Here is a 19,250-nt window from a genome sequence, read left to right on the forward strand (position 1 = left end):
ATGAAGACGGCTAAAATTCTGCCCTCTGGTTCTGGGAGAGAAAATGACTCTTAGAGGCCAGCCATAGGAGTCAGGGACCCAACAGCCCATAGCTGAAGCAGATCCCATGGCAGAACGTGGAGGAGGGCGCCATATTGAGGATGGGAGCTGCCCTCTGCCTCATTCCGAGCATCCTGTGAAACACGGAAGCCCCTCTTCATACAGGAACTCTGCTTCTGTGTTAACTACTTCTCTGTTGCTGTAATAATCTGTCATGACCAAGGCAACTCACAGAAAGAAGAGTTGTCTCACAGTTCAAGGGAGATAAAAGTTCATCATGGTGACCAGGCAGGGCAGCAAGTGGCAGACATGGCAGCAGGGGCAGAAAGCTGGGAACTGGAAGTGGGGGCATGTCTACTGACACTCAAAGCCACCCCCCAGTGGTGGACTTTCTCCAACAAGGCCCCAGCTCCCAAAGGTTCTGTAACCTCCCAACATGGCACCACCAACTGAGAGCCAAGTGTTGGAATGCCTAGAGAATTTGCCTTCTTTTTTTTTTTCTTTTCTATTGGGAAATTTTCAGTTTGCTACTTCTAGCAAAGAAGACTGAAGAGGAGAGTAGGGTGATGGGCATACTGGAGTTTGGATTCTAACTGATGTTGAAATGAGATCGTAGTGGCACAGATAACATTATCGGCCCCTTGGGTCTGTCCTAATATGGGATCAGCACCCTGAGCATTTGACCCATGTTATCATTTATTGTCCCATCCTGTGGTATGACAGGCTCTCTTCTAAATTTCAGAGACTGGTTAAAGACCAGATGTTAATACTTGTAGCAGCATACAAGAAACTGGATCCCATTCTTGTGCAGAGACCCCCCCAGCTCAGCTGGCAGCCATACCACAAGCCACTGTTCCATACAGCACCAGAGACATGGGCCCTGGTAAAAGCAAGGATTATGCCAAAGCTTTCCATTCCCCTCCATGTTCAAAACAGTGCTAGGCTGTATCTCTTACCCACTTCTAGACTTGCAAGGCCCTCATAAAACCATAAGATGACAAGGACATTTCATTCTGAGATTTTATTATATGGGCAGAAACTCTATACAACAGCCAGATTTGGAGGGCTAGCTCATTAGCTTTTATAAACCACATTTCCATCTTAAAAATTAAATGAGAAGTAAGTTTTACCAAAAATTTTCTATATAAACTTTTCTTGAAGATGAGATATAGTTTATGGATTTGTGATATGTATGGTAAAATCAGCTTAATTTGTTCTAGAAAATACTTGGGTGTCTAGAAGGAATAAAAAAAATCCAAAAGGTGTAACTAGGAAGATGTCTTAGTAAACTGCTTTACTCTGCAAGCCTGAGGCGTTTAGTGAGAAACCATGTCTCAACAAGTAGAGTGAAGGGGGACAGAGAGATGATTCATCAGTAAAGGGCACCAGCTACCAGTCAGAGGACTCAGCCCTGATTTCCAGCACCTCTATGGCAGCTTACAGCTCTAGTTCCTGGAGATCCATTGCCCTCTTCTGGCCTTCAAGGGTACTTCAATCATGGTGCATGTACATACATTCAGGCAAAAACACTCAAAGACATAAAATAAAAAAATATATAAGGTAGAACATGATTGAGGAAGACACCAGAGATGAACCTCTGGCCCATACACACACAAACACACACATACACACATACACACACCCATGAACACACACAAAGGGCAGTGATGAGTTTTGTCACTGCAGAAAGTAATAATTAAGAGCAGAGTAGCCGTAGCCTTCTTTAAATGGTGTCTGTCACATACATATCACATGGTCATCGCTGCTCAGCCCCATAAGTACATTTGCAATAACCTGCCCTCACTGTCCACTTGAGAGGCCGGGAACTAGGTCAGCCGCTGAGTGATGGTAATTCATGCAAGAGACATGCTGTCCCCTTTGTCAGGACAGCACTCGGCTCTGTTATATGTCTTCATTATTCACTTTATTTCAGTTATTAAACTTCACCTAACTGAAGCCGTGTGAACCCCAGACTGAAATAAAGATAATTAAAACTAATTGTTGGTCTCTAGTGGTAGTTCTTTTTTCTCTCACTGCTCTAGAGACCCATCTAGTGCTTATGGCAGATATGGCCCCCATAATGGGCCAACCTTCTTACCGCGTTACATGAAAGCATTACTTTCATATTCAGTGAAACCTCGGCTTCTCCCACCTCCCTGGATATTTATTTTAGTACAGTGTGTTTCAAACATGTATCATATTCCTTCTATATTATTATTGTCATCATTATCATAATTGTGTGTGTGTATTCACATAGTGTTGGAGGACGGGGGCATGTATACCATAGTGGACAAGTGGAGGACAGAGAACTCTCTGGAATCATCTCCTTCCACCTACCCATGGGCACATGCAGGTCACCAAGCCTCTTCCAGATGAGCCATCTGGTCGTTTATCTAAATACTATCTTCTTCTAAAAACTTCCCTCTGGTGCCTCCTTCCCTCCAGATCCCATCCAAAGAACAACCGTCGTTTTCTTTTTTCTGTCAGCCCGCTCTGATTTTTCTCTGTGTTTCTCTATATTAGAATCTAATTGCCAGATGAGAACATTGGACAGCGGGATTGGAACCTTCCCTCTTCCAGACTCAGGAAACCGCTCAATGGGACGATACACATGCCAGCAGGACTCGCCAGAGGACCCTGAGCCCCTCCCATCTCTCCATCCAACCCCGTCTGTAGCTTCCTCTACCAGAGCCCAAACCCTTGAACACAAAGTGCCTTGCTCCATAGACAGCCAGAGTTCCTCGGAGTCTACCATCGTCCATTCCGTATCTGACCCCAGCATGATGCCCAGAGGGACACAGAGTCACCTGCCCAAGCCCACATCCTCAGGTAAGGTGCCATCTACTGTCCAGTGAAATTGTTCACATCGTAATAGCATGTTTGCTGATGAACGTGTGAAACCACCCAGCAGGAAATCTCTGCATACCCTCAGCCAAAATGTGGAGCAGCACACACAAGACCTTACCAGGGGCTGGGGAGATGGTTCAGTGGGGAAAGTAGTTAAGTTTGCAAATGCAAGAATTCTAGTTCAGTTACTAGAACCCATGTAAAGAAGCATAAAATCTGTCATCTCAGTGCTGGAGAGTTAGAGAAAGACCAGTCCCGGGGTTTGCTGACCAGCAAGTCTAGACAGATCAACAAACGCCAAGATAGTGGGAGATTCTATACAAGATACCTGAAAAACAACACCCCAAGTTTCTTTCTGTTCTCCACCCAGCATAACACACACATGCAGACATACACACATGCACAGCACACACACACATGTACACATTCATAAACATACACACATGCACTAATTAACAAAATGACATTATCAACTTTTAGTATTATGTCCAGGGGTGGGCATTCATAACAGGAAACAGTACACCAATAGATGTCTCGGAAATTGAAGAAACAAAAACGTGCAATATATATTCATGGGATTTTATCTTTAACCTCCGTTAGGACTTATAGGGGTTGGAGATATGGTTCAGCCGTTCAGGGTGTGGACTGCTCTTGAAGAGGTCCTGAGTTCAATTCCCAGAACCGTCATTGAGCAGCTCAAAACAGCCTGTAACTCTAGGGAATCCAGGGCCTCTGTGGGTACTGCACTCAAGTACACATGCCTGCCCAGAAACACATCTCGACACATAATTAAAAATAAAGGAAATCTTCTTAAAGAGGATATATTGAATATAGAACAAGTTAGCCCCCAACACATTGACGTAAGTGGAACGTTGTGTGCCCGCTAAGCAGAAACTGTAAGTCTCTTGACGTAGTTCTATCTCGTTAATGTACATTTACACGCTACTGAACTATAAAGACTTGGTTTGATTGATCAGCAGCAGATTGTGTGTTGACTGCAGAGGAAAGTGGCTGGCCTTCCCATCGAGACCTGCCTGCGATCAATGGAAAGAAGCTTTTATGACGAGAGACAAGGCCAAGCTAAGGGTCAAAGTTTTTTTCATTGTTCCCTCGATTAAAAATATTTATTGCAGACCTGGATGATGCCCAATAATTCTTAACATGTGTGGTTGTGGCTCTGACAAGACGGGATAAGCACATGAAGCAGAACTCTGAAACAGTGCTTTCATTACGGCTAGAGGATCAGAAAGGAGCCACATTTGAAGGTTATATTCTAGGTTTCTGAGCATTTAGAAGAGAAGGCTGTTAATTAAACATGTTTGAATGGATGTATCAGACTGTTCCCGTGACTAAATTCTTCACACAGAGATAGCAATGGCCAAGGGGCCTCATCAGGACTTGTGCTCCTTCCCAGGCGAGGTTACATTTTTAAAGGCCATAACGCATATTATTTTTGAAATAAGTGCAGTGTTAATTAATGGCACAGCCTCCCGAGCTTCAGGGGCAAAATCTTAGTTATAGATTATGTGCTCTATGCCTGAATAGTTGCATGTGTGACCTCAATTCGGCAGCGGGCTGCCGAGTAGACTCCATGATTAAACACTGTCATTATAACAAATTGAATAGAAACCACAAGCTTTGAATTGCTTCATAAGAAGGGGACAGGAAGGAGATTGTTCTGATCTTGCCACTTACATTTGCGGCATCCAAATCCCAAGGCTTGCGTCTTAATTAAATTGTTACAAAGAGTTTGTAAAAAGGTACTGCATGGGGGACAGTGAGGTGAGCATACAGGAGGCCATCTTAGGGTCACCCACCCTGAAGTCACCTGTCCGTGACACCCACGGAAGCAGGGGTGCTTTCTGATGTGTTTCTCAGTGACCAATTGTTGGGGGAAAAATTATGCAGTGCAGAAGTTTTTTTTTTTTTTTTTTTGGTTTTTCGAGACAGGGTTTCTCTGTAGCTTTTGGTGCCGGTCCTGGAACTAGCTCTTGTAGACCAGACTGGCCTCGAACTCCCAGAGATCCGCCTGCCTCTGCCTCCCTAGTGCTGGGATTAAAGGAGTGTGCCATCACCGCCCAGCTGCAGTGTAGAAGTTTTAAGAACAAAAAGGAAAACGGGATTCCACCACTTCCTGTGTGATTTCCACAACTGAACGTGGCCTTTTTCATGTCCTGATTTCAAGCCTGGAGGCATGTGAGCACGTCTCACAATGTCGATAAAAGCATAGCTGTCTTATCTTCTCACCTAAGCAAACTGCTAAGGAGGGCTGGGTGGCTTGTCCTATTGATAAATAGGGAGGTGTCTTCTTTTTCTTACAGGTTTCATACAGCTGTATATTGTATGTTGTCCTGCTCGTCTTCATATTCCCTCCACCCCCTTTCCTTGTCCTTCTCTCTCCTTCCAGTTCCCTTTGTCCTCCTGCATACTTCCCCTTCTATTTTTATGTCATCTGTAATACATGGTATTGTGTAGCTATATAAAATAGAAGAACTACATGCATGAGAGAAAACATACAGTATTTGTCTTTCTGAGATCGGCACAGTTTGCTTAATATTTATTTCTGGTCGCATTGTTCTCCTGAAAATTACTTTCATGCTTCTTGTGCACGTTTTCATTGGGTATTCCAGATCTACGTCTATCTGTGTGTGTATCCATCTCTATCTATAGACATATATGCCGCAATAAGACAGTAATTTGCAAAACATTTTCCTTCATCATTCTAAGAAGGGAGTCCCCATTAGGATCCTTCAGCTTCAACAAGAAACACATGAGAAGGGTGTCATCGTCACTTGCCATCAGAAGATTATAAATCAAAACACATTAAAATCCTATCCTACCACCGTTGGAATAAGGATAACAACAGATGCTAACGAGGACGTGGACTGAATGAAACCCTTATGCACTGCATATGCAGCTACTGTGGAAGTCAGTGCGGAGATCCCTCAAAAGCCTAGTCAGTCTTCCACAGGACCCTGTGATTCCAGTCCTGCATATTTCTCCAAAGGACTCTGAAACAAGACATCTCAGAGTGCCTTGTACATCCATTCTCACGGCAGCACTGGTCACAAGCGCTAAGTTATGGAACCAGCCTAGGTATCCATCAGCAGCAGAATGGATAAGGAAAATGTAGCTTTGATACACAATGGAAATTTATTCACTTACAGTGAAGAACAAAATCGTGTCATTTGCAGGAAGGTGCTTGCAACTGCGGATAAGCTTACTAAGAGAGTGACGCCCATCTCAGAAAGGCAAACAGCATATGTCTCTTCTGATTTTCATATAGATACATAAAATTGTGTGTGCATGTGTGTGTATGTGCACATGTGTGTGTGCCTGCATGTGTGCATGTGTGTGTGTATGTGCATGTGTGTGTGTGTGTGTGTGCGTGGTGAAAGTAGAAGAAAAACTGTGTGGGACACAAAAAGAACTAACAGGAGTGAGAAGAAGCTAGAAAAGGCTGAAATATGCTCAGCACACAAACACACACACACACACACACACACACATATTAAAGAAAGAAAACAGCAAAGGAAAACAAGGATCCTCTAATCAGTGATGTTTGGGAAAGGCTGAAACCTCAAATCCTCTTCCTGGAAACCTGGGATGGATCTAGTATTAGTCCTCTGAACGAGTTCTCTTCTCATTGCTGTGGTACAGTACCCAGACAAAAACAACCTAAGAGAGAAAGGGTTTACAGTGGCTCACAGTTCTGAGGATCTATAACCTATCACAGTGGGGAAGGCACAACAGCTGGGAGTGAAGCCATGGCAACAGGCGCAAGAGGCAGGCTGGTCACATGGCATCCACACTCAGGAAACAAGAGAACAAGAAGTGGGGCCAGCCGATGACGCATCCAGGCCTCTTCCTAGTGACCCACTTCCTCCAGTGGGGCCCAACCCTTTGAAAGGTTCCATGTCCTTCTGCAACAGCACTACCAGCTGGGGACCAAGTGTCCAGATGCATGAGCCTGTGGGAACCATTGCACATTCAAACCACAGCAGCCTCCAAAACATGTTCATATTTCATGATTTGAAAGATAGCCTTACTGTTTCCTAACAGCTTACTTGCTGGGCCATTTTTTTAATATGGAAAACCTCAACCTGTTTAGAAAGATGTCTGGTCCCAGGGCAGTATGCTTTAAACCTCCTCCATAGATGTATATACACAGTTATGCAAATATTTGGGCAATACAGACTCAAATAGAGAGCAGAACATCAAGAGACCCAACCTTCCCTGTATTCAGACCTTCATATTATTTTGAAATGTCTCCCCTCCTCCTTCCTAAGTTTGCCAAAGGTTGGTGAAAGTCTGGTTTTTTATTTAATGTGCCTTTCTTCATTTAGGAAAAGCCGGTTTCCAAAAGCAGAATGAAGCAGAGTCAAAGACACAGCCTGCCCCATCGTTCGACTATGTGGAGGATGCAGTGGCAAGGGAGCCCCTTTCAGGGTGGGGTGAAGATACTGCCACCGAGACCCAGGTGAGGGGGTGCCATCTGCCTGTCTGCCCTGATTGCAAACGCTGAGCTCCTTGGACACTATGGAGATTGATTTAATTTTAAATCAAATCTTGCATTGCTTTGCCAAGTCTGTATCGGTTACTTTTCTCGTCTCTGTGGTAAAATACCTGGCAGATATAATAGAAGGGAGAATCGGTTCATTTCGGCTGCGTTTCCAGGGATTTCAGTCCCCAGGAGTGGGGGGGAGGGGGCAGAGCAGAATGGTTGTAGCTACAGCTACAACTTCTTTGCCTGGTGGCAGCTGGTAGGCAGACAGAGCTGGGCTGAAGTCAGAGCTGGGCTGCATCTTCAGATGTGCACACAGGGCCCCTGTGAGCCACCTCTGTCATCCAGGCTCCACCTGAAACACTCCATAGCCTCCTGTTATGTTTTCATTTCACTTTCTTTGACCAAAAGCAACTTTGGGAGAAAAGGGTTTCATTCACCTACATTTCCAGTTCATAGACCATGATTGCAAGGAAGTCGAGGCAGGAACTTAAAGCATTAGCATATCTGCAGTCAAGAGCCGAAAGAATGAAGTTCGGCATCCCTACTTTCTGCATCTCCTCTCTTACACTGTTCAGGAACCCGGCCTAGGGAATGCTGCTACCACAATAAACTGAGTCTTCTTGTATCAAATTACCAATTAAGGCATTCTTCCACAGACATGCCCACAGGCAAGCTTGTTCTAAATAACCCCTGTTCTCATTGAGACTCTCTCTCATGTAATCATATGTTCTGTCAAGTTCAGTTAAAATTAACCAGCTCACCCATCAAAATACCAACTGGGGGCGTAGTCATATAGGAGCCAATCCACAACCAGTTCATAACAACATAGAAACTTTCACCTATGTCTCAGCCTCTGCTCAGAATGAATATTAAATTAGAAGATTATACAGTCAGTAATCGCTTACTTCTTAAAGACCATCTTCCACTTGGGGACTGAAAGGACGTGATAAACGGGACAAGTATTGTTCTTTTCTTCCCAAGGTTCTGTGTGATTGGACCACATGACCGATTTTCTCAAAGCTCCTAAGATGCAAGGAACAAAGCAATGGGATTCAGATCAATGAGAGATTCTTAGATGTTCTGCAAACTAGACACGCAGACCCATGATTCTCCATTGCATCATAAAATGTTTCTGGTGATCCAGGGTGGATTCAGATAAAAGCAGACAGCAGACCACAGTGTGTTAAGAGTTCACCTGTGAAGAAATGCTGATTGACAGATTTCATGTAGCCGAGACCAGTCTCAAATTCATTATATAGCTGAGGATGACCTAAACTCTTTCTCCTACTGCCTCTACCTCCTGAGTGTTGGGATTGCAGGTGTGCACCTCCACACCTGCTTCACATGGTACTGGGGATGGAATCCAAGGCTCTGTGCGCACTAACCAAGCACTCTACGAGCTGAGTTACATCCCCAGCCCTGAAAATACCTGCTTTTTTATATTTTTTGAGATTGTAATTCACCATTTCCTCCCTCTTTCTTCTCTCTCAAACCTCCCCATGTACACTCCCTTACTCTCGTGGCCTCATTCTCTTTAATTGCTCTTAAATATATATATAGTGTGTGTACATTTTAATATTCTAAAACACATACATATAAGTAACATTATACAGACTGAGCAGCTTGTATTTATATATGTAAGAATATATGTATTTATAAGTACTGAGGGAGAATGATTTTTCTATTGTCAATCCTGCTTCACAAAGAAAGCTAGCTAGGGAGGTTGAACTTCACAAGCCTTGCTGTTCATAGTGGTACAAGCCACCAACGGAGCCACATGCCCAGCCTGTCAGCTTGCTCCTTTGCATCCTGTTAAATGCGACAAAACATACCTCCTCCCTAGAGCCCTGCCTCCCTGCTCATAAAGCACCCAAGTAAACCCGCATCTTTTCTTTCAAGGTTGGGTTTCTTTAGCTTGACTGAAAAATGTTAAAAGTCCGCTTGTTAACAGTCTGCCCACAGATTCAGGGGCTGAGTGGGTGGCCTGGCAGGGGGAGGGGGGAGCAAAGAAGTCATTTTGTGACTTTGTTTCCACGGAGCTACCCACTCTAATTTGCCAGCTGAGAAGAGTATTGTTTCCCCACGTGTGCTGTCAGGGTCTTGGGCACTGATGACTGCAGGCACAGAGGAGGTAGGAAAGGCAAGCCAGTGGCTTCCTGTAAGCCGAGGGAAGGACTATAGAGGGACAGTAGGAAAGCCCAGCCTCTGTGTGCAAAGACCAGGGGAAGAGAGTCTTAACTGCTGGACCCCCTGTGTCTGGGTCACTTAAAAGCAAATGGTTTGCTTTTGAATCACCAATAGCTGTGATTACATGCAAAAGGCAAACACAAGGCTGGGCATGTCAACATTGCATCATGGAGGAGGGGAGGTAGGTCACGCAGCCACACCAGTCTGATGACCTGTAGGAAGTTAATAGTTGTTGGAGAAAGGGGAAACATTCTCTTCAGTGGGATGACCAATGGTAAGGTGCCCATTCCAGGAATAACCTACCAGTAACACTTCCTGTAGATAACGCCTCACACATGCTCCTGCAAACATCCCCTCAGCCAGGCATCCCTAAGAAACCCAACTCAGACACATGTAAGAAACCCTCGTTAAATCAATAGATGGGGGGGGGGGGGATGCTAGTAGAAAGGGAACTTGTTGGGAAGAGTAAAAGGATCAGCAGGAGTCAGAGGGGGCAATAGAGAGTAATGGGGTGAATATGGTCAAAGCACTATATATATCAGTGTGTGTGTGTATGTGTGTGTGTGTGGTGTGTGTGTGAAAATGCCATGATGAAACCCATTATATTATATTAAGTAGTACATGCTAATAAACGAAATCCATATACACTGCAGGTAAGCTCCTGACTCATCCACATGGCCACCCCTCGCCATTCTCAGCACTTCTGCTAGTCAGGTCTCTGTTTCTGCAGCATGATGACAGAGCCAGCCAGGAAGCCAGACAGGGTGGCTCACACCTGTAATCCCAGCTGCTCCAGAGGTCAGGGCTGAGGGGATCAAGAAGGAGAGCACAGCCTGGGCAACATAGTTAAGACCCTGTCTCAAAACTGAGGTTCCATGGCTAGGACATAACTCAGTAGGAGAACACTTGCCTAAAATATGGAAGGGCCAAACATTCCATTCCAAGAGCAAAGTCATCGTTACCATCAACTTACAAAGAAGAAAGGTCTAGTCCTTGACAAATTGCCTCCGTTGGTGTTCACTATGGAAGAGAAGAGCATCCTGGCAGGAAGCGTGGGGTAGGGCAAGATTGCTCACCTCATGAGAAAGGAAAAGGAAGGAAATGGCTCCCCCATCCAGATTCTTCAAGGCGTGACGCTAAGACTTTAAACCTCCCTTGTCTTGAAACACCTCTTGAATGTTTCCAAGAGCCCCCAACAGCACCCAGCTGGGAACCAGGCCATTACCACATGGGCATTTGAGGGACAATCTATATTCAAGTCATAGCACCAGCCCTGCCAGCTTAGAGAAAAGAAATCCAAGCTGAATCTCCTTTATTCTCCATAGATGGCTGCCCTCCTCCAGGCTTCTCTTCTCCAACGAATGCCATGCACCATCGCTTTAGAGATTCAGACAGGGTCCTTGGCTAGTCATTGGCTTTGTCTTACCCAGTTTTGCCCATTCCAAGGAGGCCACGTATGTCTCTGATCTGCATGATATTTACCTCGTCTGCCCCTAACACACTCACAGTCCTCATCTGGATTACATGGCTCCTTTGTCTCCCCCTCTACCTGTCCCTTACCCCAGTCAGTTCATTATCTACATTGCCACCAATGCACGCTCCCCCCAAATGTAGTATTCCATGACATGGTCCCTTTGCTTAAAGCTTTCTAGTATTTCTTTGTTATTTACAAAGTCCAGTCTCCCAGGAGTCCGCAAACGCATCAAGCTGCACATACTAACTACACACACCTGTCGTATGAGGATCATGACACAGCAAAGTGAATAGTTCCTGCAGTCTCAGGCTTTCATGCATGTGTGTATTTTATGCCGAGCCTATTCCTCCTGTCCTCCCCTCGTTTACCATCCCTCCTCTGGTTAGTGCCTTTGTTCCCTAGACACTTTCACATCATGTATACATGCATAATTTTATATTTCTGTGTAAAACCCGAGAACTTCTACTAAGACAAAATACAAAGTATTTGTCTTTCTAAGAATAGCTTCATTTACTGAGTGTAATTATCTCAAGATGCATCCGTTTCCCTACAAGTGTCATAACTTCCTTCTTTTCTATGGCTAAGAAAAAAGTCCATGAAGCGTGTAGACCACAGTATCCATTCCTCTTTTGTTAGACGCCTAGATTGATCCCATAACTTAGCTATAGTGAATCATATTACAACAGACACTGGTACCTATGCATCTCTGTGCTACGCTGATGTCCTCCAGGTAAATACACAGAAGTGGCATGCATAGCCGAGTCATGCAGTAGTCCGCTTTTGGAAAACCAAGCAAACTTGCAAGAGCAAGGCGAAGTCCAGTTCCCGCTTTGCCCTGGGGATTTGCCAGGAAAATGTGACTTTTTTTTTTAACCCATCCACTCACTTAGAGTGGTTTCCCTCTGAGAATCATGGTAGGACGCTCTTGCAAGGATACTCACATTTGCATAAAAATGGGTTTATCTGAGGCTCATGGGTTAAGTAAATCCTTCCCCATTCCATTTGTATGCAAGATACTGTTTATTCCTCCTTGAATTCCTTCACTCTGTTAATACAGAGTGTAATGGGCTGCTTTGCATTCCAGTCCACAGACCCTGGTAGACCTATTGGTACTGGCAAGTCTACTTTGGAAGGCCAGCAGCTTCTTCAGTTTTACTCATTCATTCCTCAGAGAACTTTGTAAAAGAGATGTTTTGTCTCAGTTTTATAGATGAGGAAATCAAGCATCCCTAACCCGACACTGATTGCTCAAGCTTCACCAAGCTGAATTCACTTAACGGGAATCTCCAAGTGTTTGGGATTCTGTGCTTCTTCCGGAAAGGGATAGTGTTCTGTCTCAGAAAAAGACCTCGTGCAAGGTCTGATATGCGATAAAAATCTGATTATTGAATAAATAAATGTCTGGCTCATAAGCCCTGTTTGTCGATGATGGCTAATACTGATTTTAAGATACACTTTGTAATGTCATTCTCAGTTAATTCTGGTAAAATAAAGCTTTTAGCTCCCGACCATAGTCACTCAGACGGCCCCCTGGTCAGTGGGTCACGAAACAAAGTGAATGGACATGAGCATGGGAGAGAAGTTTGTGGGGAGGAGTTTGTAGGGGATTCAAGGGTGGTAGGGAGATGGGAGAGGGAGGATGTAAAGAGGGTGTATTGTGTACTTGTGTGACATTGTCTGAGAACCGAATTTTAAGGTTCAAACTGATTTTGCCAATTCTTCGAGACTTTTTACAATGTTTTTTGATCATATGTGTCCCAGCCTCCTCCCAGATACAGCATTCCTCTTTATGTCCTTCCACACAATTTCTTGCTGTCTTTTTAAACAGTAACCTGTTTTTCCAATGTGTGCCACCCATATACGCCTGGGTATTAGGCCACCCACTGGGGCATGGCTAAATTATCAGGGACTACACCTTTAAAGAAAACACACTCCCCTTTCCAGGAGCCATCAACTGTCCAAAGCTCCACAGTTAGAGGTGCGAGATTCCCAAATCCTCTTCCACTCCATGCTGGAAGGTTGACTGGTTGATCGTCTAGAGACAACCACTCAAGTTCATGTCCAGAAGGCATTGCTGATGCTCCAGCCCTCTCCAACCTCTGCCTCTTACAATTATTTTGTACTTTTTTCTATGGTGACCTACTAAGTTCGTGTGTAGATGTATTTCACATGCATTCATTGCCCACAGAGGCCAGAAGAACATATCAAATCCATTAGAACTTGAGTGGTGGAAGGTTGTGAGTCCCTATGTAGGTGTTGGGTACCAAGCCCAGATTCTCTGTAAAAGCATCAAATGCTCTTAACGGGCATGCTGGCTCTCTAACCCCCGTGGATAAATGTCAATTCAAAAATTATTTGTATGCATACATTAATTTTTTAATTTTTTTATTGATTTTATTGAGCTATATGTTTTTTTCTGCTCTCCTCCCTTACTCTCCCTCCCCTTCCGCTCTCTCCCATGGTCTCCCTGCTCCCAATTTATTCAGGAGATCTTTTCTTTTTCTATTTCCCATGTAGATTAGGTCCATGTAGGTCTTCCTTAGGGTCCTCATTGTTGTCTAAGTTCTCTGGGATTGTGAATTGTAGGCTGGGTTTCTTTGCTTTGTATCTAAAAGCCACTTATGAGTGAGTACATATGATATTTGTCTTTCTGGGTCTGGGTTACCTCACTCAATGTGATGTTTTCTAGATCCATCCATTTGCCCACAAACTTCAAGGTGACATCATTCTTTTCTGCTGTATAGTACTCCATTGTGTAAATGTACCACATTTGCCTTATCCATTCTTTGGTCAAGGGGCATTTAGGTTGTTTCTGGGTTCTTGCTAATACATTAAAATTTTAAAATATCATTTTGGAAAGAAATATCTAATCCATTCCTTCTCTTACAAGGGCCATAAAGTATACGTTGGCTTTTTGCTCTGCCTCCCCCACATTGTTGTTTGTTTTTCATTTTTCCATGTTATACTGGATGCACTGTGGACCAGGGGAATGATTCAGTCAGTAAAGTGCTTGCCGTACCACTATGAGGGTCCAAGTTGGATACCCAAAACCCTTGTTTAAAGAAGCAAACAAAAACATGATGATTTAATAGTCCAGAGCTGGAAAGACAGAGACAGGCAGATCCCTCGGGATTCCTGACTCATCAGCCCAGCTTCTTGATGCATTCCAAACCAGTGAGAGACCCTGTCCGTAAGAGTAGGGTGGACAGCTCCAGTAGAATGACGCCTGAGGTTAACCTCTGGCTTACATGCTCTTGCGTGCATTTGGTTACATGCAAAAGCACCCCGCGGGTGAACAAACATATCCCTATGCACATGCAAATCTTCAAATCAGATCTTACTGGTGTCAACAGATCAGCACAATCCGGGGCTCCTTTGAAAGAGGACTCCCCGCTTCTCACAACCCATGTACGCAGAATGCAGCGGTTAAGAGAAACAAACACCGCTCTGGGACTGGGTTCTCCAGGCCACCTGACCGTGCTCACCTCATCAAGCTCCAGTTTGCTGAATAAGAAGTGCATTTTCTTCACTTCAAGGTAATTACATCCAACAAATTACAAAGAGCTGGGGCAGCTGAGTTAAAAACAATTAGTTTTGCAGTAATTAGAAAAACACAAGGAAATGATGACTGGGGGACAATATTGAAAGGGACGCTGAGCGATGAGGGCCCCAGCGCCCGGTCCATTCTTCAGCTTGAATATTTAGAGATTCACAACTAATTATGCAGAGATGATGAATTTTAAAAAACCTGCCATCATCAAGCCCTCCCAAGGCCAAAGGCTGCCTATTAATAGAGCTATCAGATTTTGCTGTATTATAGAGAATTCACACAAAGTTGCATCTATTTTAAAGTGCTCATCTGGGGCATCACTTAAAGATGACGAATCTGTGTAATATGCAGAATCAGCATTTGGGTTAAACTAAAATCCAGACTCATTACAGTCACTCCAGATTTCCCCAGACGGATCTGTTCTTTAAAAATGGACACTAGATGTAAGAGGTGTCTTAGACAGGGCATTGGACTCCAGTCCTGTGAAGGTGAAGACAGGACGAACCCTGGAGCTCACTGTCTCCCTCCACTTGTGCTGAGATTACAAACATGCAGCAGCACATTGATTTTTTTAACTATTATTTTTTAAATTATGCATATTTGTGCATTTCTCTATGGGGGTGTGTACATGTTAGTGCATGTGTTTCCAGAGGCTAGATGCATTGGATACGCCTGGAGCTGGAGTTATGGATGGTTGTCAGGCACTGGATATGGGTGTTGGGAATCAAACTTGGATCCTCTAGAAAAACAGAACATGCTCTTAACCACTGAACCCTCTCTCCAGCACACACACCCATACCCACACCTTTATATTAACTGTAGACCCTGAGGATTGAACTCAAATCTTCATGCTCACAAGGCAAGCTCTTTACCAACCACCATCTCCCCTGCCCAGTTGCTGTATTTTTGACCAGTCCACTTTAGCTCAAACAGAAAGGGCACATGCACTGGCGTGCAGGGTTTTGTCACCTGCATGAAACTGGAGCCTGACTCATGTGAAGTAAGGACTGCAGCCAGCAGTCTGCTCTGAGAGCCTTCGCAGAACCAGAATCTCCATTTAGGGACCTTCAGAAAGCCAACTGCCTCTTAGTTGTTCACTTTAAATCCGTGGCTGGCTGAGGTTTGATGTTTCCGGTGGCCTGAGGTGTCACACGCAATAATGAAACAAAGGAAAGCAATCCAGCCGGCTTCCCAAAGTCATGTGGTCAAGAACTAGCTATCAGAAAGAACCCACTGTGCCCTCAGACAGGCTGGAGAGAGGAGGCTGCGACATGACCTGCATTTAATTACTTGAGCAGCGTGCACAGCGTCAGACCCTTACGAAAGCAAATGTGGTGATGGACAGAATGAGTTTACCCTCCTGTCCAGAGAGCAGCATGCCGTAGCGAGGACATCACTCAATTAAATTGGACTGCGGGAGATGAAAGAGATGGAGGCCAAGCCTGGGAACCCTAATGAGACATTTTGGAGGGAAAAGATGCAAACCCTCCAGAATTTGTCCCTTTGGTGGACGTTCTTGACCCATAGCATCCCCAGTGATTTGCCCCTTGAATTTTCATACACTGTGACTCAAAATATTTTTTAAAAAAAGGAAGAAGGAAGGAAGGCTGTGGCTTTGTTTATACACATGTACATGTTCCCCTCTCCTTCTTGTAAGAGGAGCGGCGTGAGTGTGGAATGGGGAGAGCTATAGGGGTTGCTCCTGGGAACCCCAATGTTCATGCAAGCCATATGATCAAGGGTGACTTTTTCCTGTACGGAGCTCTCTAACCCAGATAATATATTGAATGTTTATACCCAGTCGTCAAGCCACTGTGTTGTGGCCTGTGTGGGAAACAGATGGCAATTTCTGGAGATGTTTGGGTTGTCACTGCTCCGAGGGGCCAGGAGCTGCTATCTGGAGCTGCTCCAAGGCTGTATTGTATGAAATGGCCCCCAACAGCAAAAAGAAAATGGGTGGATATCAGGAGTGACAAGCAGTAGCCAACAGTGGATTAACCTTTGGGCACGGGAAATGTTCGCCAGGTCAGAGAAGCTGTCAGAAGTTTGAGTCAGAGCATAAGAGCAGTCACATTCTCTGTGCCCAGGAGGGGCACTAAGGCCAGTTCCAGCTGCAAGTCCAGCCATTACAATGTGTGTCCTTCAAAAGGGATCTTTTAAATTAAAATTTAAATCGTGTGTGTGTGTGTGTGTGTGTGTGTGTGTGTGTGTGTATTGATATGTGTGTGCATGTTCCTCTTTGAGCATAGGTGCATGCCTGCTACGGTGTGCTTGTAGACGAAGTTGTAGGGATGTCAGGCCTTACCTCCTTCCTTGTTAAACATGGTTTCTTGTCCTCTGATGTGTACACCAGGCTAGCTGACCCATGTTCTTTCAGGGAATCTCATGTCTCTGCATCCCATCTTCATGCGAGACTACTGAGTATACAGATGTACTCTGTCATGTCCGGCTTTTACAAGGGGTCTGTGGACCCAGACTAAAGTCCTCTCTCTTTTTAGGCAAGCGCTTTGCCTATGAAGCCATCTCCTGAGCCTCTTGGACTTGCAGACTTGGCTACTGACCAGTTCCTGGTGGCTTTGTCAGGAGTTAGGAGGATGCTGAGCTGAGCACAGGCTGTCAGAGTATGAGGACCGTGAGGTCTCTGATTAGTATTGCAGTTCTGTCTCTCTTACAGAACATGCACCCCGAGGACGCAGAAATCCTTCACCGACTTAAAATGTTTGAGTCAGATGTTTAATCCTTACTGTGCTCTGTCGAAGCAGGTAAATTGCAATTAGATGGGGAAAGAAGGGAAGAAAGAACCATAGTCAACAGGTGTTGGAGGTTCCTTTGGGAACATAGAGTTTCATATTTGGCTTTTAAAGTACATAGTGACATTTGGAGAGAGTCCCTTGCCAGAAGTATTCCTACTGAATGGTTAAGACAAAGAAGATTAATAACAATCTAATGAAACCCTCAGGTAGATCTATACAAGACACTTCCTTGAAGAAGTGGGGCAATTAGAGTAAAGATGAAGAAAGATGTTTCTAGAATTATTGTAGTGTGTAAGAGGGGAAAGGCACAGAAAGCCTTTGAGGTGCTGGAAGGGAGGTGCATTCATTACTTGTCTCATTGCTATGACAAAACAGCTGGAAAACAACTCAAAGAAGGAAGGGTTTACTTTGGCTTATAGTTCCAAGGGGACATAGACCATCACGGCAGAGGAGGTGTGATGGCAGGAGCGGGAGGTGCCTGCTCACGTGACATCCACAGTCAGGAAGCAAGAGATGAATGCTGGTGTCATTTCACTTTCTCCTTTTATTATCCAGCCTAGACCACAGCCCGTGGGATGGTGCCATCCGCATTCAGGGTAGATTTTCCCCACCCCCATTAGTCTAATCTAGAAAGTCCCCACAGATGTGTTCAGAGATTTATCTCATAGATCCTGTCAGTACTAGACATCACAAATCAAGACAGATATATTCATGTTCTCCTGGGTACTTTACTCTGAGACTTTAAGAATCTAGGAAGAAACTACTTCAAACATTCTCTCAGTCCACCTGCCCCCTCTTTAGCCCCAAACCTAGAAATATATACTTATTATATATTTATCTTATCTTAGGGGAGGGGGTGGTTCCTTCCTAAGCAGCAACCAGAAGTCTTACCAAAAAAAAAATGATCAGCCATTATTCAGTGTCTCACACAATAGGATCATTTCTAGAACTCTAGAATACATAGTCCCAAGCCATCTGGCGGTGTGACGGTGATGCCCATGTCTGGAAGGGATACCTGGTCTCTAGCCTTGGTTGTTTTGGTTATTGACTGCATGATCTCTGATGGGAGATGCTGGCCTTTCTGAGCACTCCTCCTCTCTGCCACTCAACACCCATCTTGTCCTGTCGCCAAGGCATATTTCAAATATAACAGTAGACTATAGAATTTCAGCCCACAGAGTGCTCAAAAGGTGGGAAAAAGCAAGAGAATCTGGGTTGGGCAGTGCGCACCTGCAATTACCACTGACTGGAAGGCTGAGGCAGGAGTTCAAGCCCAGCATGGACTACACAAAGAGAGTGATCTCAAAATAAAAATTAAAATGGTTGAGAAGATAGCTCAATAACATAATGGTTGCCTAGTATGTGCTGGGCCCCGAGTTCAGTCCCTAGCAGTGGACAAACAAAGGAAGGGAGGCAAAAGAAGGAAAAATATGGAATAATTTAAAGTTTAGAATGTTCAAATAAGAGAGCACAGAGCACAGGGACTTTAGAATAATGTGTAAGCAGAATAATATAAAGCTGAAGCCCCAGAAAGGTAAGCCCACTCGTAAATTAGCCAGAGCTCTACAGTTTCATTAGGGGAAATATCTGCTGTTCAGATTCATTCTAAGAAAGAAAGAACTGATTTAAACTTCCCTGAAACAGGGCCAGCAGAGCTCTCCTTCCTTCGTATTTACTCTCGCAGTGAGCAGTAATATCCCAAACCGTCACTCAGCAGTACTGTGTGCAGACGCCCCTGGATAGGGGTGGGAAATACGGTGACGCTAAACCAGAGAGAGGAGAGGTCTGTGTTTAATTAGAACGGGGTTTTGTACGATAAAGGGCTAAATCAACTCTCTTTCTCCCTCCCTCTCTCTCTCTCTCTCCCTCCCTCCCTCCCCCCTCCCCTCCCCT

The 19,250-nt window shown here is 44.6% G+C and overlaps 1 protein-coding gene across 1 annotated transcript in view; it reads left to right on the plus strand.

Annotated features, from left to right (window-relative positions):
- Nucleotides 1-19,250, plus strand: part of Nckap5 (NCK associated protein 5) — a 648,901-nt gene that overhangs the window by 579,397 nt on the left and 50,254 nt on the right. Inside the window, exons 14-15 of the mRNA XM_026779774.1 lie at nucleotides 2,563-2,868; nucleotides 7,233-7,366. Of these exons, the coding sequence (XP_026635575.1) occupies nucleotides 2,563-2,868; nucleotides 7,233-7,366 (440 nt within the window). The remainder of the gene's footprint in view (nucleotides 1-2,562; nucleotides 2,869-7,232; nucleotides 7,367-19,250) is intronic.

The sequence above is a fragment of the Microtus ochrogaster genome, chromosome 6 (assembly GCF_000317375.1).
Source record: "Microtus ochrogaster isolate Prairie Vole_2 chromosome 6, MicOch1.0, whole genome shotgun sequence".
Classification (NCBI taxonomy): Eukaryota; Metazoa; Chordata; class Mammalia; order Rodentia; family Cricetidae; genus Microtus; species Microtus ochrogaster.